This window comes from Molothrus aeneus, chromosome 12, assembly GCF_037042795.1.
Source record: "Molothrus aeneus isolate 106 chromosome 12, BPBGC_Maene_1.0, whole genome shotgun sequence".
Classification (NCBI taxonomy): Eukaryota; Metazoa; Chordata; class Aves; order Passeriformes; family Icteridae; genus Molothrus; species Molothrus aeneus.
In genome coordinates this window covers 5,538,388-5,563,545 of record NC_089657.1, presented here as the reverse complement: position 1 = coordinate 5,563,545, position 25,158 = coordinate 5,538,388, and the positions used below count along the sequence as shown (strand labels likewise).

The following is a 25,158-nucleotide window of genomic DNA, read 5'->3' as shown; positions in this document are numbered from 1 at the left end:
CCAAATTCCAAATGCCATAAGAGGATTTTATGTAAACTCAAAAAACAGGTTCCAAGTTATAAGGGAATTGAAGAGATTGCTATTAATTTGAGAAACATCAATCTGAACAGGCATAAACACATTTTAAATTCTGCAGCAGGTGCACAAGCTGAGAAAGAAAGCCAAAACCATCATTTTCTGTTTCATAATTATTCTAATTGTAGAAAATTTCTACCTTTTATAACTTCCTTACAAATAGATGTAAAAGGTACATGATTTCCACTCCCTGACTTGACACTAGCTCATTTATTGCCTCACAGAAAGTAACATAATAAATATTTTCCTTCTGAAAAATGCTTATTACCTATTTTTTTAAACCACTCAAACTTTCCAGAACATTGAAAAGTTTAAAAAGCCCAAATCCTTTTCTTCCTGAAATGCAATTTTCCTTAAGTACATGTAGAACACAAACTCTTCCACACATGCAGAGAGAAAGTACGTGCCTTGAAATAGAAAAATGTCAGTGATTTGTTCTCACCTTCCCCACTGCCCTTAGCAAGCCCAAAAAGCCTGCCCAGCATTTTCAGTGCATTACATTCCCACTGCATTAAATGGTATCTCAGACTTAGCTAAATGTACATGTTTAATAATATTACTGTAGTTTGCCCCTTGATTAAAATGTCAGTGTTTGATTTTGTAGTCCTGACACCACAAACCTGAGTGCCTCAGCTCCTCTAACTACCTTTAATATCCTAATGTGAGCTAACTTTGTAAATGAGAAATTCTTTTAAAACAGACATAATTCTGCTGGGAGACAGTTTTTTGATAAAGTAGTGCATAATTTTAAACATGTTTTCTTCACTATCTAATAAGCATAACATTGGATAAACTGAATTAATTTAAAGCAGGGTGTATGCTCTTAGCATTAATTACTAAGAACCAAGAACTCAATGCCAAAAAAATATAAAACATAGTAGTTAAAAAGCCAACTCTGTAATCAGGATGAAAGTCTATGAGCAAATCATCAGCTTCTCCCAGTGAAAAGCATCACATTGTTATCATGGATCAGCATTAAAATACCAGTTTCCCTGGAACTCTATAGCAAAGGAAAAATTCACAGTCTCTCAAGGCTGTGCACAATCCTGTACCACCAAAATAAATATCTGAAGCTCAGTAGTGCAAACTTCACCTTAAACTTCATCCCTGCCCCAGCTGCTTGGTCTTGCCCACTGTTCATTCACACAAACATGTGGAGGGGGAGAAAGGAACCACAGGTTAAATATTCTATAGCTACATGGCACAAAAGTCATCCTAATATAAATCTTTTGAATAATCCATGTCAAAACCCCCCCAACACCCATGCCCTTCTTCCATTTCTATCAATTCCAAAGAAAATTAGAAGTTTCTGTTCCATAACTGAATCTGTCAATGATGAACAGGCTTGCACTTTGACAAAAAAGTAGAATTTTTGTATGGATTCAAGGCAGGCCAACGAGGGCAAAAGAATAAAAACAAAGAACTTATTAAGGAAAGCTGCTTTTACAATACTAATTTTCCCAAGCAGAGTGCCTTAATATGGAAAAGGTACATCCCATCTTATATCCTTAGTATTAACAGGATCTCTGACAGACATGCCTTGATGGTAATACTGAGTCTCCTATTTTAATATATGGTATTGTTTTTTAAGAACAGCTCTCAGGAGTGGATGGAAATCTGCTCTCCTTGCTCCCCAAGAGAAGAACTGCCTGAACCCCTTCCTCCACCCTCATTAGACAGGATCTTTCTAGACAGGTGTTCCTTCCCCTTCTATGCTAATACACCAAGCTGTTCACAGGATATTAAATGTGAACTGCAGCTCCTTCAGCTCATGCCAGATTATTTCCTGGCATCAGACTGAGTGTGGCTCTTGACTACTTACCTGTATGAGGATTCTTGCTCAGTCAAACAAAGCAAGAGATAAAAACAGATACAGCAGATAGACAATTGCCAGGATTTCCTGACTCAAAGAATTTTACTAATTTGAAGGAGACTCTTGCTGAATCTTTGCTTCCCTTATTTAGGCCAATACAGAGCAAATAATTTATGTTGAAGTGAATCCTGGTGCCTTGCAGAAAGCACCACCACTGGAAAATGAATTCCCATGGTTATCTGGTACCTCAACTACTTCTATGAACATATTTTAGTCTGTATCTGCAACAAGTAGAAAAAATCTACTGTTCAGACACTTTTTCAATTGAGAAAAAATCTCATGCAAACCTTTCAATACTTAAAGAGGGCATACAATAAAAATGGGGACAAAATTCTTAGTAGGGTCTGTTGCAATAAGTCAAGGTGGTTCTAAACTAAAGAAGACAGATTTTGACTACACATAAGAAAGAATTTTTTTACAATGAGGGTGGTGAGGCACTGGCACAGGTTGCCCAGAGCAGGGCGGATGCCCCATCCCTGGAAACATTTAAGGCCAGGCTGGATGGGGCTCTGAACAGCCTGATCTGGCTGAAGATGCCCCTGGTCATTGCAGGGGGTAGGACTGAAGGAATTTTAAATATTCCTTTCAACTCAAACCATTCTGTGATTCATCTGTCGCTCTGTTTAGACTTGCATAGACCTGAGGGTGACTAAGTACAATAATATTATTACTAAAGGGAACCATGTATGTACTGTTTCTGTAAGTAGAATGTCAATAAGCATGTACAGCTAATGCTATAGTGCAGCTGTATCATCATTTAATATGTATTTTTTGAAAGATAAGCCTATGACAAAGGATTTCTTTCAATATTCATTGAGAAAACAATTTATTTTTCCATCAGTGGGTATGGCAAAATTGATGAACAAAATATATACACGAACTGAAGAAGTAACATTATCTTTTTTTTTTTAATCAATTAAATGTAATCAATCAGGAATTGGAAAAGGATTGAAAAAAAATCTGTGTTGTACATCCCAGCTTATTAATGCAAAATTGCAGCTGAACATAGTTTTCAACTTTCAAGAGGCCAAAATCTTACCTTTTTAACTGTCACACCATCCTTTGGAGTTTGCTTGGTTGACAGATTGTACCCAATCATCTGTTTAGCAAGCTGTTCAACAGTCTTAGGGCTACAAACAAAGCAAAAATGTTAGTTTACTGAAAAATATTAAAAGAAACAGTCCATAGCTACTGTAAACAGCCTAAATATTATACAAGAAGCAATTTATTTATTGTTTTTTTCAATTGAAAATACTTACTCTTTAGTTAGATGAACTCCTCCTTTCAATCCACTATTGAAAATACCTTTCCCTCTCCCTCCAGCCAGAATCTGTGCCTTCAGAACAATTTCCTTTGCCTCTGTAAAAGAAAAACACATTGCAATTCTGTAGTTTGTCAATTATTGAGCTTGTTAGTATGAGATCAAAAAGCATTTCCAGATTGGACTCTTAAACCAACAAGAAGTTTTTTATAACTAGTGAGCAATAAAAGAAGAGTAAATTCATCACTTCTATAAAGCAACCTTGCCAAAAAAGAATTGCTCAAGGAATTTAAGGGATACACAGTTTATCAGAGGGATAAAGAAGTCATTGTTGAGATCAGAACCAAGCTGTTAATGCTTCATGGCCCGCACAACAAACCACACACACAGCCAGCCCAGCTCCATGGCTCACACACCGGCACGGTTTTTAAACATAAATCAGATCATATTTTGTCTTGAATACACAACAAACCAATGCTCATCAAGGGAAATAAATTCCATTCCTTGCTCTGAACACGGGGAAGGAAATGCATGGATGTGGTTCTTAAAGAAGAAATCCCAATGTCCAAAGGGCAGGTGAGTGCAGAGCAGAGGCAGGAGCTGTGAAATGAAAACATTTCATCTGTCTGTGAGGCATCACCTGGATCTCTGGCAATTTGAGTGTCACAGTCTCAGTAACACAAAAGAGCAGCAAAACAGTGACAAAAGCAATTGCACCATATCCTACATTCCAAACAAAAGCAATCCTTACATCCTTACAGAGTCAAACAGGGGGGAAAAAGGGAAAACAACCAACCAAACCAAACTATCACTCATCATCCCTGCAGCTCCAGATCACAGCAAATTCTTGAACCATGAACACCTCCCAGGTGCCTTTAAGATGTTTATTAACACCAACCACTGCCACTTTGCACATTCATCATAATAGTGCTGGCTGCTTTGCAAAATCCTAATATGACCAGACCACTAAGTGTGTCTGGAATTGTTACACTCTCCTGCAGTCTGTGGAAATCTCTGATTTCAGTGGTGTTTGGATTAGGTCACACCTCGGACAATAATATTTTATCTAAGTACCAAGAAAACATGAGAATTTGTTGTTAAATTGACAAATTTACTGTTTAATTGGCACAGAGGATACAGATACTTTCAATCAAACACATACAGGCTTTCTAGGCTGTAAAAACACTTTAAAGATTATTAAATATAAGTTTAGAGGTGCAGCAATTTTTGGTGCAGGCAAGCTCTGACACAGCATCATTTCAAAGTGCCTGTATAATAAATTTCAGCAGCTACAAAAAAAAAGTTGAACCTTAGAATAGGATAAATATTATGAAACAAATATTCTATTTAACACAGTTATTGTACTTTAACGCAGTAGTAGTTACTATTATTATTATTATTAATACTTATTTTTAACACAGATACTGTACAAAGAAATGCTTAATTTCTAAGCTTCTGGAGGCTAAAATTTCTCCACATGCTTATCCATTCAGTAAAATTTGACATATATCACTCTGAACTTTAAAAGCATTCTCCTTGAAAATATTTCATGCATTCCAATATATTCATGTTCTGGGCTCCCTATTACTCATGCCCACTGCAGGGCAGATAACAAGGAAATTTAAATGCAACAAAAAGTTTTATCTAAAATGTTTCGTAAGCACACAAATTAAGATGAATTAAAACTATAAATCATTTTTCAACCTGCAGAAGCAAACTCTAAAAATCACAGTAGCTGCTGTGATAAAGAATCTAATATGGTATTGTTAAGAGATGCTGTAAGCATTTAATTAAATCAATTTTAGCTTCCAGCCATCCTGAAAATGTGAGCTTTGATTGTCAGTGATGGCTGGTATCAGTTCTGGGAGTGATCATCACCCTCATTCCCAACCACCACCTTCCATGAACACCAGTTATCTCCACTGGGCTCCAACAAATGAAGCTAGAGAAAGGAATTAATGTGTACATTTTTATAATCCACCAGAGAACTATCAAGGCAATAGAGTAGCTTCAGAAAAACAACTATCAAACCCATAAACAACAGACACAAAAGTGAGCACAGCTATGTAAAGATTAGACCTGAAGAACTAATCAATGCAGCAGCTCAGCAGAGCACAGTACAGCAGGTTCTTCATGCCCTGCAGGAAACCAACAGGAAGCAATTTAATTCCATAATTATTTGCCCAAACTCTCTAAAATTAAATAAACCATCTAGATCTCATTTTACAGTAACTGGGCTTGATCATTCAGTATTTACCAAGCTGATTCACTACTTAATGTCACCAACTTATTTAAAGAGTTGATTTCTAGAAATGCCCACACAGTTTTTGTTTGTTACTGCCTGAATTCCCAAATTATGTTATGAAAGACTGTGCCAAAACAAAAACGTGGGGTTAGCTAGAATATTTGAAGTAATTCACCTTCACCTCCAGGTTTAAGGAAAAAAAATTATAAAAAACATCCCTTAAGTCAGTATTAAACCCATTAAAACCAGAAAGGTGTAACTAATTTCTATTAATAGCCTTCCAAACTGTTCTAGTAACACTGTAAAAAAATGTTTAAGCAGAATTCTATAGTTACACATAAAGTATTTGAAGAAAACTTCTCACAAACAACATGCCTGTACACCCCCTTAAAGTACCTTACAACATTTTCAACAGCATTAAGGCTTCAACCAACTTCTGTGTAGGGCCACTGACTGACCAGCCTGGTGCAAATTAAAACACAAAAACAAACACAAAAACTCCAAAGAAAACCAAATAACAAACCAGCCTGCTTCTTAAGTGTGCATATGTGGGTTTTTAGTCACAGATTTATAATTTTTTTTATCATTAGAAACAATACAAATACCCGACAGCTTTGAAGTGTCACTAATTTAGCAACAAATAGCTGCAAACTGCTTCATGCAGATTAATGACACATTGCTGGTAACAGCATGTGTTCTTCACTAATTATAACCTGAATACATTAATATCTCAGACTGAGCAGCTATCTTATTTGCCTTTTTTACATTAATCTATGGAAAAAAATGAGAGGTGCAAGTGTGGTGTTAGAGATGGGTTTAAGGGCTGGACTGGGCAGTATTGGGTTAAATGGGTGGATTTGGTGATCTTAGCATCATTTCCAAGCAAAGTGATTCCATGATTTCTAAAGAATCCTTTAAAAAAAATGGAACCAAAATACAGCTGGTCCCCAAGTCAAATGCCAATAAATAAGCAAGACCTTGACTCCTAAGAAGAATACTCAGAATTCAAAATTTGAGAACTGGGTCTGGCTCTATGTATCTAAAAAATTTTAACCACAGGAAAATAGCCTTGAGTACTTATTTTTCTATAATAAATTCAGACGTTTCAGCAGGGCAGAATAGAACACTGAGGGACAAAGAGCCTCTACATGGCATCCAACAAAACCTCTCCTTCCCTCAGCCAGCACTGTGAATACAAACAGCAGTGATACTCCTTGCAATTGGAATAAGCTCAGTGCTGTAATGAAAGCCTATTTAAAATCAATAAAATCAGTCCTGCTTTTGGGAGCTATGATTACTCTGGTCCACTGGTACTGCTTGCAGCAAAAATGAACAGCTTGTTCTCAGCCCACTGCTGTGTATATTTAACTACTGAATTCTTGATCATGAAACAATATAGTGAGAAGCAGAGTTCTGCTGGTTATATGCTATGCTAATTTATTACCTGTGAACAACTTTCCATTATTATTGATACGACTGTGTGGCTGCAAATTAGGCATGTTAACAATTACATTAAAATGTGCTGTAGCTTATCAAAAATAAACTGCTGTAAAGAACACGAGATGTATGGGAACAGCTCCCCTGCTCATGAACAAAAGGCTTTCTAGCAGAGGGAACTCAGGACTGCAGTGACAAGACCTCCCACACTACAGAATTAGAGCTTGGGACAAAGGGAGGAGGTCTCACATGAATTCCTAATCAAATTTCTGTCTCACCATGAGACTTTCAGTGGTCTGGCTTCTCTATCTGCAGGGGCTCTGTATAAATTAATTACTATCTGCGCCTTCTTTAAAAAATGCAGAACCCACTCCACCATTACATCAATGTATTTTTACCCCAGTGTAAGGCAGCTGAGCACAGAAGAGTTCACTGCAAACCCCTGACTGCAGTGTAAGCACTGCAGCAGCAGCAGAGTGTCCCTGGAATGTGCCCTGATCCCTCTCAGAATGAGCTTACCACACATTGCAAAGCAGAGAGCAACCCATGGTCACTGGAGCTGCACAATGCAAAGTCAGGACAGCCTTGAGTTCTACAGCATTCTACTAACAAGCTACAAAAAGGCTAACTATCTTTCTATGCAAGGTCTTTTAAGGACAAACTATCCAATTAAGCAATGACACCTAAATTATTTTCACTTTTAACCTAGTAACTAAGCTTAGTTTCCATAATGAACACTGAATCTTAAATTTGTTATAATAACTTTTCACATCTGGGTTTCTTTACACCAGCTTGGTCTGAAATCTGAGACAGCTTTTCCCAAGTATTGCTGCCACTTCCACTGCTGCCCATCTTCTGAGAGCTGCAGGGATGCAGCATCCAAGGCAGCTCCCAGGCTCTGCCAAGTGAGCAGATTGAGATGAAAAAGAAGCTGTCCACAAGGTACCTCCCACACCTACAAAACTATTGTGCTTAAAGGCCTTTTGAATGAAGATAAACAATGATTTTTTCCCCCCTTTAATTTTAATTTAAACTCTCTTCCTTTGTTATTTTCATCCTTCTGCTCCATAACACCAAAAAGAATTACGTTCTTACAAGCCCACTTTCTACAACCTTTGGTTTGGAGACTAGTTTAAAATTAAAGTTAAATAAATCATCCTTTTTATAATTCCATACTTTTGAATATATTGTATATTTATTGCTAGATTATAGGCCTCATTAAAATCTATAATGATAAATTAGTCAGTCTCTTGATTCTGTCACTACTATTATTAATTGCTTTCATAGCCATTACTACACACTTCACCAGTGATAAAAATTTTAAGGCTAGATAAAATCAGCTAAGCTAAAGCTCACTCTCAATATTGCAGTCTTAAACCCTCTCAGAGTAAAAGTAATCAAGTATTCACACATCCTACATGTAAGTTAAACCTGATAAACTACTTATACAGCAAAGGGAGCCTCACTAGATCCATGCACCACTATAATGCATGGAAAAATATGCACACTAAGGCAGGGATCCAAAAGAAACAGTTCTCATATTGAAACTGCTCATTGTATGTGCTTGATTCAAACTCCATGGGATATCTTACTCCTGATATTTTTCAGCCTTTAACAGCTTCTTTTTTAACCTAACTTCTCATTATTTTTTACATAAATTTCCTCTGTAATAGACAAAGGGCTTAGAAAAATAGCTATTTTCACATTTGCTTACAAACTTGAGAGGAGACGTGGTTTGAAACTCAATCAGGAAAGGAACGAATTTGTTCTTTTGTGGAAGAGCACTGAAGTTCACTGACAAGAGAGAAAAAGCTCTTTCTGCCAGCTCTAAAGCAACATCCATTCTATGGGCAAAACAGAGAAAGGCAGTTTCTGTAACCTGCAGTCATCCTGGCATCCTGCAGCATATAAATAGTAAATACTGAACAAAAATAGAAAAATCCATGCAAAGGAATCCAGGGTTCTTTCTTCATTATACCCAGTAGGTCCATTCTTGCTACTTTTAGACTTCAAAATATCCTTTATACTATGCCCAAGCCAATGTTATTTTTCTCCTCTTCAGATGACTTCATTTTAAAGAGGCTGCAAAAGCAAGCAAAGAAGACTTTTCCTTCTGTATTAGTCACAATCCCTATGACCTGACAATACCACCATGGAAGTTTCTAAGGATACTCTGTTAAGCACTGAGAAACCTGGGCATGCAAAATCATGTGCTTTCCTTGCAAGTATTAAATACATGAATAAATCACAAGACTTGATTTCTAAAACTTTCATTCAAAAATTTGTCAGTTCGAACAGATTCTTATCAAGACATTTCTCTCTATCTTTCCCATTTCCTTAAATTACAAAAAAAAATCTAAAAAAATTACCTTTTAAAGATTCCTTGCCAAAATAACATGCAAACCTTTTTTTGCCCCCCCCAGTAAAATATATTTTAAAGTTAGCAGACTCAGGCAGATCAACTGTGCCTTAAATTCTTGACTGAATAGCATAACACAATTTGTTTTAATACAGTTCAGAGAACAGGCTCTATGCAATCTGTAGTGTTGAAGTCAAGCAGCCATTAGGAACAAACACTGCAACAATACACACACCTGCTTTCCTGGAACGTGTTCAAAGTTTCATTCTTTCTGATTATATGTAAGGCAAAAAAAGATACAAAGCCTTCTCTGACTGATTCTAATTCTTTTATCCATTATTGAACTGCAGAGATGATTTTGAAAAAATTGTATGTAGTGTAGAATACATAAACCAAGGCACACATATTAATTTTTCTCACACTTCACTTTCAATCATAAAGGAGCTGTTGTAGTTGGAGATAGTCTCAAAAATGGAGCATGAAATAAAAAAGCTAAGCCAGACACCAGGGAGTTCACATGGTAAAAAAGCAAGTTAAGATGAATTGTTAATATGAATTGTAGAATTACAAATGGTTTGATTTGGAAAGGACCTTAAAGCCCATCTTGTTCCAACCCCTCCCGTGGCAGGGACACCTTCCACCATCCCAGGCTGCTCCAAGCCCATCCTGGCTTTGGACACTTCCAGGGATGGGGCAGTCACTTGTTCCAGTGCATCACCCCCCTGGTGGTAAGGAATTCTTTCCTGATACAAAATCTAAATATTCTCTCTTTCATATCTGAAAATATGCAGAGAATAAAGACAACTGCAATGTTACCACCACTACTTTCAGAAGTGTTCACAAATTCATAATGTGACAGGTGAACCCTGTTCAAGCAGAGACTTGATAATTAGCCCTTTGCCAAGCACAGTCTTTCCACACAGGCCTGCTATGCCCAGCAGGATCCTTAAAATAAGCATTAAAATGGAAGCCAAAGCTTAAATAAACGTGGAGGACATCACACAGTCGAGGCTGGAAAACCAACAGCCTTGGGAAGTGAGAGGAACAGGCCACAGGCTCAGAGGGAGAAATCTCAGTGGGCATCAGCTTTAGACCCAGTTCCTGCAAGGCTGCCAACACTAGGCCCGGACTAAATTCCTTCAAAGGGTTTCATCCTCTCTTGCTGCCTTGTAAAAGCTGGGACAAAGTGACCTGGCAGGTGCCCATGCGCATGCACTGCCCCACTTCAAGGCACCTCACCTCTTTACTCACACCACCACACTGGTCATTTCTCCTCTTCACAACAATTTACAGATGCTTTCATCTAACAGGTAGCTATCTGCTTAATTCTAAGCACACACTGATGCCAGCTTGGCATTTGGGTGCCTGCATAAATATTTCCCTCAGTGGGGCTTTGACACATTTCATGAAGAACTTCTTAATGAAGCTCCAAACCTAAATCTCTTCTACAGTTTGCATTTTTACCCAAAGCAATGAAAATACTGAACAGCTCTCAGCTGAAAATTTACATTTTTAGCAAAATTAACATTTCTCTCCCAGAGACAGTTTTGGTTATACAATTCTGCTCTAGCTCTTAGCCTTGTATCTCTTAGCTTTTGTTTCATTGTGTAGGGTTGCATTAGATAGCACACATTTTGCTATTTAGACCACAAATAAATCAATCCACATCCAAAACTAGAAACATACAAAAGAATAGCAAATCTGGCAGTATTTTGATCTGAGCCAAGTTCCAGTAGGATTGAAATGTCTTCCAGTAGCCTGATTCATTATCCAACTTATTCAGTGGAATTAAGTACAAAGTTTTCAATGTATTGCTGAAATAATTTATTGAACCTCTGAAGAGAATCATGCTAGACTGGTCATTATCTGGGAAACATCTGGATGGGAAAATTATCACATTGAAGAATTTATGTCTGCCTCAGTAGCGCTAAAGACAGAAAGTTGAAAAGTATTACTTTGGAGCTGTTATTCTACATAGGCCCTCGACTCCTTGCCCTGATTTTGAAGCAAGACACTGATTTGCCACCCCCTGCCATAACTAACCCAAAATACCTGACTTTCACCTCCTACAACCTCCTCTTGTTTTTGTTTACTCATCACATATGTGAAATAGAAGCAATTGCCAAAATAATCTAATACTGGAAAAAGGTTAAGAGCAGACCTATTAGAAGAATCTTTAATATCTAATTCAATATTGCAGACTTAATTACTCCATAAAAAGGCCACCTCAGTGATCAATGATACACTGGTTAATTTAGATTCAATGCTGAAAAAAATTGTTTAGAACATAGTTTCAAATCTGTATTACCTGAACAAAGTTATTTTTACAAATTTATAAAATTACCCAGCCTATACAATTCCTTCTCACACATACAGCCACTACATTCAACATAAACCCATCCAGAACATATCCCTAACACTGCATCCCTGCCAATATTAATCAGCCTTCTAAGGAAAAAAACCAGTTTTGGTTATTTTTTCTAGATTTCTTTTGTGTTGTGATTTTTTTTTTTAGTATCACATCATCTGCAGACACTTTTCAAAAATATTGAAGAAAGGCAATTTAGGGAATGTTCCAGATAAGGAGGGAAAAAAAGTCCTGCTGTGCTTTTAAGAGCTTGGTAATTTTTATATTGTGGTGTATTCTTTTTTCACACCATTGTATTAAGAGCCTTCAATTTTGCATGTTTGGTGGAAGCAAGATAATGCAAACTTTATAGTTTCAGCTCTGCCTATTAGGACAGGTTAAGAGAGAAAAAAATTAGGTTTAAAGTATTCCCATTACTTATTGAACGTTAAGCCACGAAAAAAAAGCACAGAATTTTGAACAACTAAGTTGGGTGGACTAAACAAGTTTCTGCTTGAAAGATGAAAATAAAATATAAGACAAGAGATGTTTATCCTGAGATAAACCTTTAATTCATAAACCACCTAGAAGAAAATATAATGATTTCAAACACATGGTAAAGCAACTGTGAAAATACATGTTGTATTCTTGATTTTCACCAGTAGCTTGTTAGCTGAGCCATTCATGACCATGCCCACTACCAACACATGCAGCTTTTTGGCTTGGCCTCTCTCTGCCACTTCATTTTCTCAGCGGTTTTATAAGGATTTGCTTTTTATTATATGCAGCTACAACATGATCTGTATGAGGACACTGGACAAGCTGTTAGTTCCATTAAGTTAATAATAGATTTCTGAGTGTGATTTCCTATTAATTTCATTTTCCTCATTCCACAAGAAGGCAAAATTTCAGACAGCCATATGGTGCTTCATAAACAACAATTAAAAGTTATTTTCTAATTTTTAGGCACTAAAAAAAAGCCCATAAAAAACATATGCTTGGAATGATATAAAGGAAATTATGCTTTGGAATGTCTGCATATGTCTAGGATGCTCCAAGCACTTCCTCAGCCTTTTTCCCATTCACACACTTCTGGTCCATGCCAGCCACTGGAGGTTACAATCAATCACAGTGCCTGCCTCAAAGATCACAATTAAGATTTTTCTTCTAGAAGTGGAATTTCACCACAACAGCAGCTTGTATGAATTGTGTAGCACAACTCGTGTTGTGACACTGATACTCTTCACCTTCACCCACTCCATGAATTTGCTAACAGGATGGCTCCTGCCCAGCCACAAGGACCTGGCAGAGCTCTGCCAGTCAGAGAAATGAAATCCATGGGTTGGGACTGGACTGGGAGCCTGTCAGCTCATTACAGGCTCCCAGTAATTAAATTACCTTGTCATTTACAGGGACTAAGAATTCCCAGTACCCAACACAGCAGCTGAAAAACCAGCTGACTCTAAATCATTGCAAGCTGCTCCTCTGAATGACTCCAGAACAGCCACCTCCTTCTTCCCTGCCCTTTATGACACCTTGTGTATGTGCTGATTGGAGAGCAATTTGGTCTGAGAGTCCCATCTGAGCGCCTGAAGTTACATAAACTCTTGAAGTCTCTGGCTGTAAAATGGAAATAAAAAACTACCTCCATCATCAGAATGGTCTTTTTACTAAAACATCTGTAATGGCAGAAATTTCCTTCAAAGCACCTAGGATAACTCAGAAAACTGCTTTTACTGCTGTCCACTACTGGAAGTCAACCTAATGGGCAGAGTTTTTGGCACACACAAAACATATATATATTTTTATATATATATATATACACAGATATACATTTATATATAGTATATTTGTTCATATACATACACACACACACATTAGTTGGTGCAATCCACTTCAGGGGTGAGTCAATTTAGACAATCCGCTGCTTCCACTTTCTTTCCTTGGTATTTCACACTGACATTCCCTCTAGATTTCCTAGAACCTGGAGCACAGCCTACACAACTCAAGCCAAGCTAGAACATGACACACAATGGCAGAAAAATCAGATGTTCCCTCAGCAGAAGAGCCACAACTCTTTGCCAGGATCCAGCACCTCAAAGGTAATCACACTTATTTGTGCATTTTGCCTTTCAGAATTGCTTTGAAAAGTTTTGAACTAAAATACCACTTTTATGCCAGAGAAGACAGATACAGTCTGAAAGAAGACAACAATTTCCTAAGTAACTCTGGGTTAAGTGCACATTTTCCTTCATTAACAGGGAGAGTATTAAGTATTAAATACTTAATACTTCATTATGTATTTCCTGAAGGTCTCTTTTTAAGTGGCCTGTAACTAATTGTCTGATTAAGGCTATACAATGACAGAACTATGTTTCATATTTCAAATTGCAGCTATCCAACAAAACCATGGGAAAGTGTCCATCTTACAAGGTAATCTTAAGACTTGAATTTATGAACCAATTCACCCTGGGTATACATTTCACCATTCTTCCCAGAGTCATGCTGTAATGAGTTTTCTGGCTGGGGACAGAGGGAAGAGAATTTAAATTCAATGATGTTGCCTTACAGGGCAAAGCCAGAATCAGTAACATTCTTTTTGGTTGCTAGCGTAGTCCCAAGTGAAAAAGATCAAGAAAATCCCTGTGGTTGAGTTTTGACAATTCCACAGTAAAAATAAAAAATGGTTCTTCCTTAGAAAACCCAAATGTTAAATAATAAGAGGTTAAAGGGACATTATAAACCTTGTTGATGTTTTAACTCTTAAAAATACTGAAAACCAGCACTTTACAGAACAGTGCTAATAAAGTTGTCCATCTTGGTGTAGAGTCATTTATCCCAGAGTGACAAGGATATTGCAGTAATTGCCAATCAGACTCATAGTTTTCCTATTTTTTCCCCTAAGACGGATTAGCACATGTCCTAAACAAACCTACATGAATCTAAACCATTCGTATTTTCTTGTGCACTTCTTTAACACAATCTATTTTTTTCTTTGTCAGTAAAAATTCCTTTGTTTCACAAGGAAAGATTTTTTTTCAAATTAATCACAAAAGTAGCTTTTGTGATATTAATAGATTTTTCTTCAAAGTAAATCAGATGCAAAGCCTCTGGACTACAGTTTTAAAGCCAAGTATTCTGGATATATGAGAAATGAAATCTGATAATGCACATAATAATTTTCTGTTGCTTTATTACCACTGATCTGAAACTGAACATCTACAATCACACCTTTTCTTTCAATTGACTAACACCAAGGTGATTTTCTGACATCACCTTGGCTGGTTTCTGCAGAACCAAGTCTGCATTTGTTAAAGAAATTTTGAAGCATCAGCAACTAAGTTGAGAGTAGGTCCTACTCACCTGCAGCCTGTAGAAAGGTTGAAATATCAACAATTTCCTGAGTTTTCAGCAAAGGAAACATTAGGAGGCATAACAAAACCCCAGTATGTTACAGAACAATGGCCTGAGTAAAATGAAATCCTCCACCCTCTGGGGCAGCCTGTGTGGAACCCCCAGGGCCAAGCCAGAAGACAAAACAAGGCATGAAGATCCCCCACCCTCAGGGCAAAGCACTGCCACTGTGCTTGTAACCCAAAAAAACAAAGCTGCAGGGGGACAAGGGACCTGGCAGCAGAGAGGAATACCAGGATGCTGGTGTGAACTCAAGTAATTTCCCCCAGGAATTGGCTGTTGCACAGCTCTGTCCAGGACAGCCCTGGAGGGAAGCTCCAGCCAGCAGTGCAGGACAGGCGTTGATAGAGAGAACAAGACATCCAAGGCTCTGACCTTGGCACCCTGGTCAGTCACCTGTGCTCCATGCAATAAGCTTTTCATAAAGATGCCCCAGACCAGTAAAAGAAGCAGGAAAACAAATAAAAATGGAAATGAAGAGTGTATTACTTTCAGCAGAGAGCTGAAACCAACCTCTGCTCTCCTGTCTAAGAAGTGAAGTGATAAAGCACCACAATGACACTTCCATGGCACTGCAGACTGAGCAGGTGGAGCTGCCAGTTTTCTGTTGACACCTCCCAGGAACTCTCCTGTCACACAATTAATTCATTAATAGACAAAGAAAGAAAAATCTTGCAAATGAGCACAGTTACAAAATCAGGCACATTTCATTACTATCATAACAATTTTCCAACATGGCTTCTTACCACTCACCTAATTCAGAGCACTTTGTTATCACAAATCAAGATTTAACTGCACAATAAACAAGCTGCAAGCAGTTTGAAGTGCCTCAAAATCTACACAGGTCAAACATACAGACCTATTTTTATTGATTATGTAATATTGACATCAGCCTTACAGAGCTATTACGCAGGCACACAAATTTAAGGCCTTAAATCAATGGATTTGCTTTCATAACTTTCCTTGGACACACCTGATGAGAATGGGGAGGTCTTGGAGCTAATCAGAGCTTGAGGAAAAAAATCATAGGACTAAACATTATAAATCACTGGTCATTTGTGCCAATCATCTGTCTAAAGGTTCTGCTTTTCAAATGCCACAGTGCAGAGTGCCTTTCCCTGCAAACACTCCCAAAAGTTCCAGAGCTGCCAGCTACAGTTGCTGCTTTTGAAACTTGGGACCATCTGTATTTGAAAAGAGCATTCTGTACATTATTTGCATCCCTACCATGCCAAGACATGCCAAACACAGAGTCCCAAATGTAAATGCATTCTGCCTGCATGGGTAAAGACCCAACACACTGATATACAACATACAGACAAAAATATTTGCCTGCAAAGGGTGTGCCTTGAGTCAGATGCAGCCTCTTTTGTACTTCTAATATCCATTGAATTAACATTTAGTATGGTTACAAAATTGATGTCCACACAATAATTCTCTCAAAGAAGTGAAAATACATTAAAATCAAATACTTTTATAACAATTTTCAACTTTTTACATTTATGCAAAAGATAATTAATATACCTCATAAAAGCTATTCAAGTTGTTTTTCAGTTTGTGTGTTTTAAAGAGTTTTCACATTCCTCCTTTCTGTTTTTCCTGCTGACACTTTAATCTCCTCCTCTTGTAAATATGAGCTTATAACAATAAATCATGTTTTATTTATTAAAGATATAAACAGGAATCAATACAAAGCAGGAAAGCCAATCTCCATAAAGTTTCCCTCCATACTGACTGAAATTAGTTTTCATATGAAGATTTAAATATGCATCTGGTTGGCATTTAAGCAAGAATGAAGATATTTTCTCTCTTGCATTACATAACATGCTAAAAAAAAAGAAAAAAAAAGAAAAAGTACTGGCTTTGGCCAGTTTCAGTGAAGCAAAATCAATGACAATTCTTCAAAACATAAGTATTGTGCAAAGAAGAACCTGACATATCTGAGAACTGTTACCTAAATTAGCACCAAAGAGCTCCACAAAGTGTAATATAAAGTTGGGGTTTTTTACTTTTATATTCAGGTCACTTTTAGTCACAGCATTGTTGATTTGGAGATACAAAAAAACCCACCCTTGATTCTTCTGTAAATATATTCTGCTTGGAAAAATGCCTGTATGAAGCACACCAAGGAACAGGAGTGCAAGCAGCCCACATCACCTTGCCCTTTGTTTGGATTGTCAGTTTTTCCTTTTGATCTTTCTTTGCAGTTGAGGAACCAAAAATTGATTTTCCCAGCTGAACTAAGGTAGAAAAAGGACAATGTTTTATTTAAGATCCTTCATGCCTGCACATAAGCCTATTTCTTTCTTTATATACAAAAGAAACTGTCTTTTTGTTCTTGTAAAAAAATATTTCCAAGCGGGGAATGGTCTCAGTGTACTGACTTTGGATTCATAACAAAAAAGGAGGGAAGGTGTTTAAAAACCCAAATACTGGCCTCCTGCAGAGAAGCCCACACATCTCAGGAACCTTCCAGAGGCACAGAACCTTCAGGGAAGCAGGTCACACTTGTTAGGTGTCTGCAGAAACCTAAGCCATGAGCAATGTTACACTCAAAACCTTGTTTACAGGCAAAGAGAAAGCACAATTTACATATTTAGACACATAGAAAGTCAAGACTATATTGCAAATATACCCATGATCTCAACAATGTAGTTGCTTTTTTTTAAATTCCAGATTTACTTGTCAGAACAGGAATAAATGCTTATATGCAGGGGAAAAAACTCTATAATAAAGCAGTTTAAATTGTTACACAACTATTTCCTAATTGCTACCTCTTTTCCTGGTGTTATGCTCATCCTTCCACTGAACCTCTGGGTCTGTGGGCAGTTTCATTCTGGTCTAGGGCTGTTCTTCATTGGAGTTCTTTGTTGGGAGGAATAGGATATTTTTGATGGCTCCTTCTTCCTCACTCTTTTAAAATGGGCTCTTTCTTCCCACTGAGTTTACTGTATACAGTGAGTAGTAGGGACATTAGATACCAGGGGCACATTTTAACCCACTGTGAGCCCAAAATTATTGCATTTACCAATTAATTTCTTTGATTACTGTCACAACTTGTATTACAGAATAATGTGTTGATATTGGCAGAAACCACCATTCCCTAACACCAGGTATTATTGGTACTCCCGGACCACAAATTTCCTGAGTTATTTGCACAAATTCTCCTTAAGTCCTTGAAGAAATCTGAGCTTACCAACTGCTGACCTGCTCTTGAACCTCACAGGAAAGCTGAGGACACACAAAAGCCCACAGAGAAGCACAAGAAGCTCCTGTCAATTCCAGGTTTCCCAGTGCTTCCCTTCACTCCTCCAGTCTTTTTAATCTCTTTTTTCCTGTGCACTTGGAAGGGTTCACATAGCTTTGCCCAAGTGTTTAATCTGAATCAATTCAGCACCTGACTTGCCACAGAGGGCAGTTCAGAGCAGATTTCTGGACAGCACAGCAAATTCTGTGTAATTATGACCCAACAGGCTGCACTGAGGCCAACCACTGCTAAGCTGAAACCCAAGGAATGCAATCTGTGATTCTCCTTCAGATATATGATCAGCTTTTAGAGCTTGGAAAGAGCAGGGAGGGTACATAAGGCAACCCAATTCTACTATTCAACAGGGCACTCTGCAGTTAGTTAAAGACAGAGAGCAGTACATACATTCAATTACTGATAGCACTGTCCTGATTAATTAAAATCCTCCATGACTTTCTCACACCCCAGCCCTTTCCAGTCCTTTGAGGGAATACAAACATTCTACCCCCCAGTTCTGACAGCTTGGCATTTGTCTCTCAAGCTCCAATCACCAGCTCAGCAGCAAAGATATAACTATATACATTAAACCTCATGTTTTAAAGGTTTCATAACATTAAATTAGCCTAGAAAAATGAATATAAAAGCAAGAGAGAGCTCTTGGTTTGGCAATCAGCATTTGCAGGAAAGGATGTATCTCAACATGAAGTGGAAACCAGCAAAGCTGTTTCATTTAGGCTTCCTGCAAGTTGAGCTCTGTGGGGATTTTGAAGGCAGATATTATGCTTGGAAATTGAACTCTAGATATTTTAATGAAATTGCACAGTCTAAACACCACAATGAGTGAGCAATCATATCAAAGAGTGGAATTGGGAGCTTTCCCAATTACTCACATATAAACGGAACTTTTCTGGGTAAAAAATACAGATTTGGAATTAAACACCAGGTTTGTTGGCAAAGAAAGAGAATGTGCAGCTGATTTAAGTGCCTTGAACCCACGCTGAACCTATAAAGGGGCTGACACAACAGGTGAGTGAGGACATCTCAGATGGTCACACCCTTCATGCACAGTGCCCTTCAGCACCCTCTCAGCCTGAGACAAGCAGGATCACGGGTCAAATGTGTGTCAAACTTGTCAGCAGCAGATGTGACCACATCTGTACAGCAGCTCTATAACCCTGGCAGCTGAGTGTGTGGGATCAGCCAGTCTGCCATTTAAATGACAGGGATGTGACCTAAGCACCATCCCAACGTCCCCTCCTACAAATCCTCAAAAACAGATGCTCTGTGTCATCCTGACAACTGGTTAATATTTCATTAGCTCAAGGTCAGCAAGCTGCTTTGGCACATCAGAAAGCCCACTTCTCAGCTTCTGCAGAGTCATGGAATCCTGTCTGCCTGGTTTACAAATCACATGAGGTAACAGCTGAAAATAAACCTACAGCAGATTACTCCTCCTCTCTGTGCTGCTGGAAAGAGCTCCAGATTTTATTGAAGTGTCAGATACAGAATAGGGCAACCTTTATTTAAAGGCAACATTTTTGCATGATGTTTTGTTCATGCTTCTGCCATTTCTTACCTTCCAACCTTCTCATCTCAAAATCAAGCTCAGAACTGGTGTCTAAGGGAGCATAAATCACATTTGTATAAACTGTGGTCACAGTTTACTCTCAGAAAGCCTCTTGAAGTATACCTCACTTAATAGCATGCAAAAGAAGAAGGCTCTAAATAGCTAAAACAATTCATAGAGACAAAAGAACATATAATTATCATGCCCTACCTGCTGTTAACTGCACTAATTGCATCCTTTCTGCACAACTGAAAATTCTGACATCCAGCCATCTTCAGTGCTATGCAACTCATGTTCAATTACCACTGAACCTTGGCCCTTAAAAGTCTCTCTCTAGTATTTCATTTGACTGGTTTATTTTGTTTCTTCAGCAGCAGAGAGATTTCTGAAGGAATGCTTACTCCAGTCTGTGGAAGTCCAGACCTCTCCCTATTTACAGGACTCAAAACATCAGAAACTCAACATAAAACTCAGCCATAAATCAGAACCCATAAATCAAAATTGTGAAAATGGTCACAAAGCTGCATAAGCTCAACAATTCAGGAGTCTCATCTTGTAAAGCAACAACATAAAATATGAAAATACATGAAATTTTTTCATCTTAAAATTGTAGAACCACTTTTTCATACAAACATCTTTAAGCACCTAGTTTGGCTTCTTAAGGATCAAAAAAACAACTAAATAAATACTATCTGTATATGCACTTCAAATAGGAATGTGACTCAGAAGATAAAATAAGCAAGTTATTTATAGTATAAATTAATCATCATATTCAAATGGCAAATTACTTTATGGCATGAGACATAAGCCTGTATTTAATTGCGGGGGGGGGAAGATTGCATAAGAATAGTTTTTCCTAAGATAGTCAAATTTGCAGTAATCAGTCTCAAGTCTCTCATGTCCCACTTTTATTCCAAAATACCCAAGCAAAACCTGTATTATACTGAAGGCAAGATGTGGAAAGGCCAGTAAGCAAATCAAGCACACTGAACATCTAATGAGCTAAACCCAAAACCCGGGTACAAGATTTATCTGTGGGAAGAAGAACAAGAGGGGGTGTTGGGCATGCAGACATGGCATCAGGACTTCTATGAATAACCCGCAGTGGGGACAAAGCACAACACACCAAGATCAGGAAAGCTACTGCTAAACAGGTGAATAACTGGAGGAATAGAGGGGTCAAAGACTTGGCAGGAGGAGAGGGAAGTGCAGTGCAGCACAGGTGAACCTTCCCAGTTCACCTCTGCTGCACTTTATATTGTTAACTGTTAAATGTAAATAACTTTATATTGTTAACTGTTTATACAGCAAACTCTTCTTGGTTGCCTTTCTCTTCTCTTTCTCCAAAACCCCCAGGGCTGTTCTTAAGTATTTAGAACAATAGATAAATTTAAGATTTATAGCCTGAAGTTTAGCCATATTCATCTTACTCAGGTGAGCAGTCCAACTAAGCCCAGGGGAGGTGCAAGAAAAATGTTCCCCTTCATAATGATGCACAGAACAAAAGCTGACTTTAACTGCAGGACCAGGGAGAGTGTGCCACACAGAGGTAAAATTGTCAACTTCGGATTTTTCTTAATAAAACAAAAATCACTTAAAATAAGAGCATAGCTAACTTCTGGAACTACCCTGAACATGATTCTGACTAAATATTTTTTTGTGGTGACATCCTCAAGGGTTAGAGCATCATTTAAAATATACTGTGATGCAGAGAGTCAGATAATATCTCCCAGCTGAATCCAGCAGGGTTACAAAGACACATTTTGTATTCATAAATGTGTTGAAATATTTTACTTTTCTTGAACTGCAAATATTTGAAGAAATGTAGATAAACATATTTTAAATTCACAGCACTTTCTCAAATATGAAGTAGCAGATTAACAAAATGTCAGAACATCCTTAGCTTCAAAAACTGCTCTACCATTTTAGGTAGAGATTATCTACCAAAAAAAAAAAAATCACAGCCTCTTATGATCATACTTCTCAACTGCTGATATATTCAACTTGTAAATTACTCCCATCTTTAAAGATAAAACAAGCTCTTGCAAGGCACCCTAACCTTTGCAAAATACCAGTTAATATTACCTCATTGACTGGAAGAGGCTGAGGAGGAAAGAGGGGATGGGAATCATGGCATGGGGGCTGGATGCTGCATGTTCTCTGAGCTTCACAAGAGTTGAAAAGTCAGCTGTGAGAGATTCCTGGCTTGGTTCCAAGCCATGTGCTTTTATAGCAAATGTACAAGTTAATATCCTTACTTGTCAATCCAGCCCATCCTAAACCACCACCTGGTGCATAAAGACAAAATGTGTAATAAATTTAATAGAAACAATTGACAAATTAAAAAAAAAAAAAAGGAAACTTTCCCAAATAAATTATATATAAAAAGTAGATAACCAACAACAGTATCTTCCTGCTGTACCCTGTGTCACTTGGGGCACACTACAGGAAAATCATGACAATATCAATCATAAACTCTCCTATCTTAGGACTGCCATCATTCCTTCTTAGATTTTATTCAACATGATTGTGCTACTAGTCCTTCTACTGAAAAGTTTAAATGAAAAACAGTCATGAGCATCAATTTTGTATTTGAGAGCTCTACACATGGGATTATCCACTGGGACTGATCACACAGAAGATGCAGCACAACACAGCACAAGTAACAAACAAGGAAAAGAAGAAAGAAAACAAGAGAAGAATGAAACTTGCTTTCAGTAATCAGGCCCTGAACATTTAGAAGTTGATGGGCACCTAGAGAATATAGAAGAAGTGATTTCTCTCCTTTACACAGCTGCTAGTACTACAGAGAAAACATTTTTGTTTAGTATTTCGTACCTTATACATAAAGTGTGTGTAATGGTTCTGATTTTATGCATAAAAAATGAAAATTTCATGCAGCTGCTTCTCAATTACGCATCTGGTTATTGTTCTGCAGCTGCAAAACTACCTTGAAGAACCATAAAATATGGTGTGACAAGAGTGGAATAAATACCAGCAGTCATCTTGTACCCTTCTTGTAAAACTTTGCATTTTTCACCACATGATAAAATTCCTGAATCAAGAACTATAACTTCTGTTGTCTCCTTCTTTTTTGAACAGAAATCCAGTAGTGTACTTGACAAAACTGAAATTTCCAAAAGCCCACACTCTGTGGCACACATTATGTTTTGAATTCAGTACCCCATTTCTAAAATATTTTTGACTTTGTGTTTTACTTTCAAGCAGCTATTTTGGTAATTTGATCAGAAATCCAACACAGAGAACAATAAGTCAGCTCAACATTAGTGTCAAACATCTGAAATGAGATTTTGATTTGTTAGCCCCCAAGCCATTACTCATATTACTATAAATCTATTGAATATGAAGACATTTGGTGACAAAGAATGGTTATAAAATATCCAACTAATGTAAGCAGTCTCAAGCTTGCATTTACTGACTCACACTCAGCATGTAATTCTCTAACGAAGGGAATAGATAAGAAAAACAAAACAATTTGTTTTTCATAACAATGCATTTCAAAATAACTATTTCTGTAATTTCTCTGGAGGCAGAGGGTCTTGCAAAGTACGTTCATTTCTAAAATATAAAAAAAACCCCACAATTTTTAAGTTAACTTGAAATAAAAAGGTTTAACTTGAAACAAAACAATACCCAGTGGTGAGCTTTGACAAAATCCATTATTAAGTTTCTTTGGAAAAGAATAAAACTCAAGCTCCCAGCTAGAGAAGCTGGAAGTTTCTTTACCTGTTTTTTCTGGTACACAGGATGCAATACATTGGCCATTACCAACAAATGCATGTGTGGTTCCACAGCTGCCTGGATTCCACAGAAAACACAGAGGTGCCAAGGCTTTATGTGGAAAAACATTGGTGGAATGAGACAAGCAGGAAAGCAAAGGCAGAGAGCCCTCCCAGGGTGTACCAAGGATGTTGCACTGCTAAAACACTGCTGCACACAAAAGTTTTCCAATTCTCTGCCACCTCTGTGAAGCAGTTTCTCAGCATGAGACACAAAGGGAGGAGGGAAGCATAGGCAGGATTACAAGATTCAAACCCAACCAACCCACACAAATACAGAGGAGAAAACAGCACAGCTTTAGGGCTCCTGTCCAGGGGAAAGGTTCTGTAGCACCAACATTCACTGAGTGTGAAACCCTCAAAGGAAATCTTAATTCCACCTTGACTGTGCCTTGTGCAGTTCAGCTTCCAAGACAGATTAAGCTAAAGCCCCAAAAAGCAATGTGTGAGGAAATCAAGAATGTGCATAAAAATAACTACAATGCAGAGGTGCTTTATTCCTGGTTTGTTCTGTAGCTGTATCACAGCAAATTCCCCAGGACCTTCCAACAAACTCGCTAGCACAGCACATTTGGTAAACAAAACCCTATAACACCTTTTCTGGCTCCTCTGATTTTCCAGGACTGATCTTTTTCCTCCAGTATATGAGGTAAATAAATTGGGTCACTGACATATTGATTACCAAGCCTCCTACAAAGGATTACTGCAACAGCAGCAAACAACACGTTGCCTTCATAATTTTTACTCTACTTAATTATTTTCATCATTTTCAGACACAAATGAGAATATTAAAGTTGTTTGCACAACTCTGATACTTGGGGATTTTTTCCAAAAATCAAATCATTGCAACATGGACAAATGTAGGAAAAAACTATTATTTGCAATATTGTTTGATAATATTTAAATATCATATAAACCATGGTTAGCAATCAGTATTTCTCTTCTGATCATACACAGAAAAATCACCTTCTGTGATTGCCAAGCCAAGCAAATGTGGGTCTGAGCAAAGCACTCCAGCAAGCAAAAAACCAGTATGCACAAAAAAATGGCTTTTAGCAGTATACAACTGCTAAATACGTGCACTAACTATGCTAAATAGGGTAACAACTGACTGTTTAGCACAAAAAAAAAAACAAACAAAAAAACAGGGAAGAGGATTTTCCCAATCAGAACTCATAAGGTGGGAGAAAGGATGAGAAGAAAAGAGCAAATGAGCACAGGGAGGAGAAGGCTCTGAGAAACAACAGGGAACTGAGCAAGGGACAGAAAGAGAGCAAAACCACTGACAAATTCAATGCTTTGAATTGATGCATTCAAGGGATGTGTTATGAAGACTGCAAATAATGGAGCATTAACAGGTATTTTCTATCATTGAGAAGTGGCTTGGAAAAGGCAGATTCACTCTAATTTTAGATTTCATTCCTCTGACAAGGCAAAATCCATTAAGTGGAACAAAGGAATACTCATGTACTCATGTTCAGTAACACTGAACGTGGTCCAAGGCAGCTCATCCACCACCAGTTTTCTATTAAA

General features: G+C 37.7%; 1 protein-coding gene across 1 annotated transcript in view; it reads right to left on the bottom strand.

Moving 5' to 3' along the window:
* The window catches only part of SUCLG2 (succinate-CoA ligase GDP-forming subunit beta), a 107,174-nt gene that overhangs the window by 56,738 nt on the left and 25,278 nt on the right, over positions 1–25,158 (bottom strand). Inside the window, exons 3-4 of the mRNA XM_066557974.1 lie at positions 3,208–3,307; positions 2,988–3,078 (exon numbers count right to left, since the gene is read on the bottom strand). Of these exons, the coding sequence (XP_066414071.1) occupies positions 2,988–3,078; positions 3,208–3,307 (191 nt within the window). The remainder of the gene's footprint in view (positions 1–2,987; positions 3,079–3,207; positions 3,308–25,158) is intronic.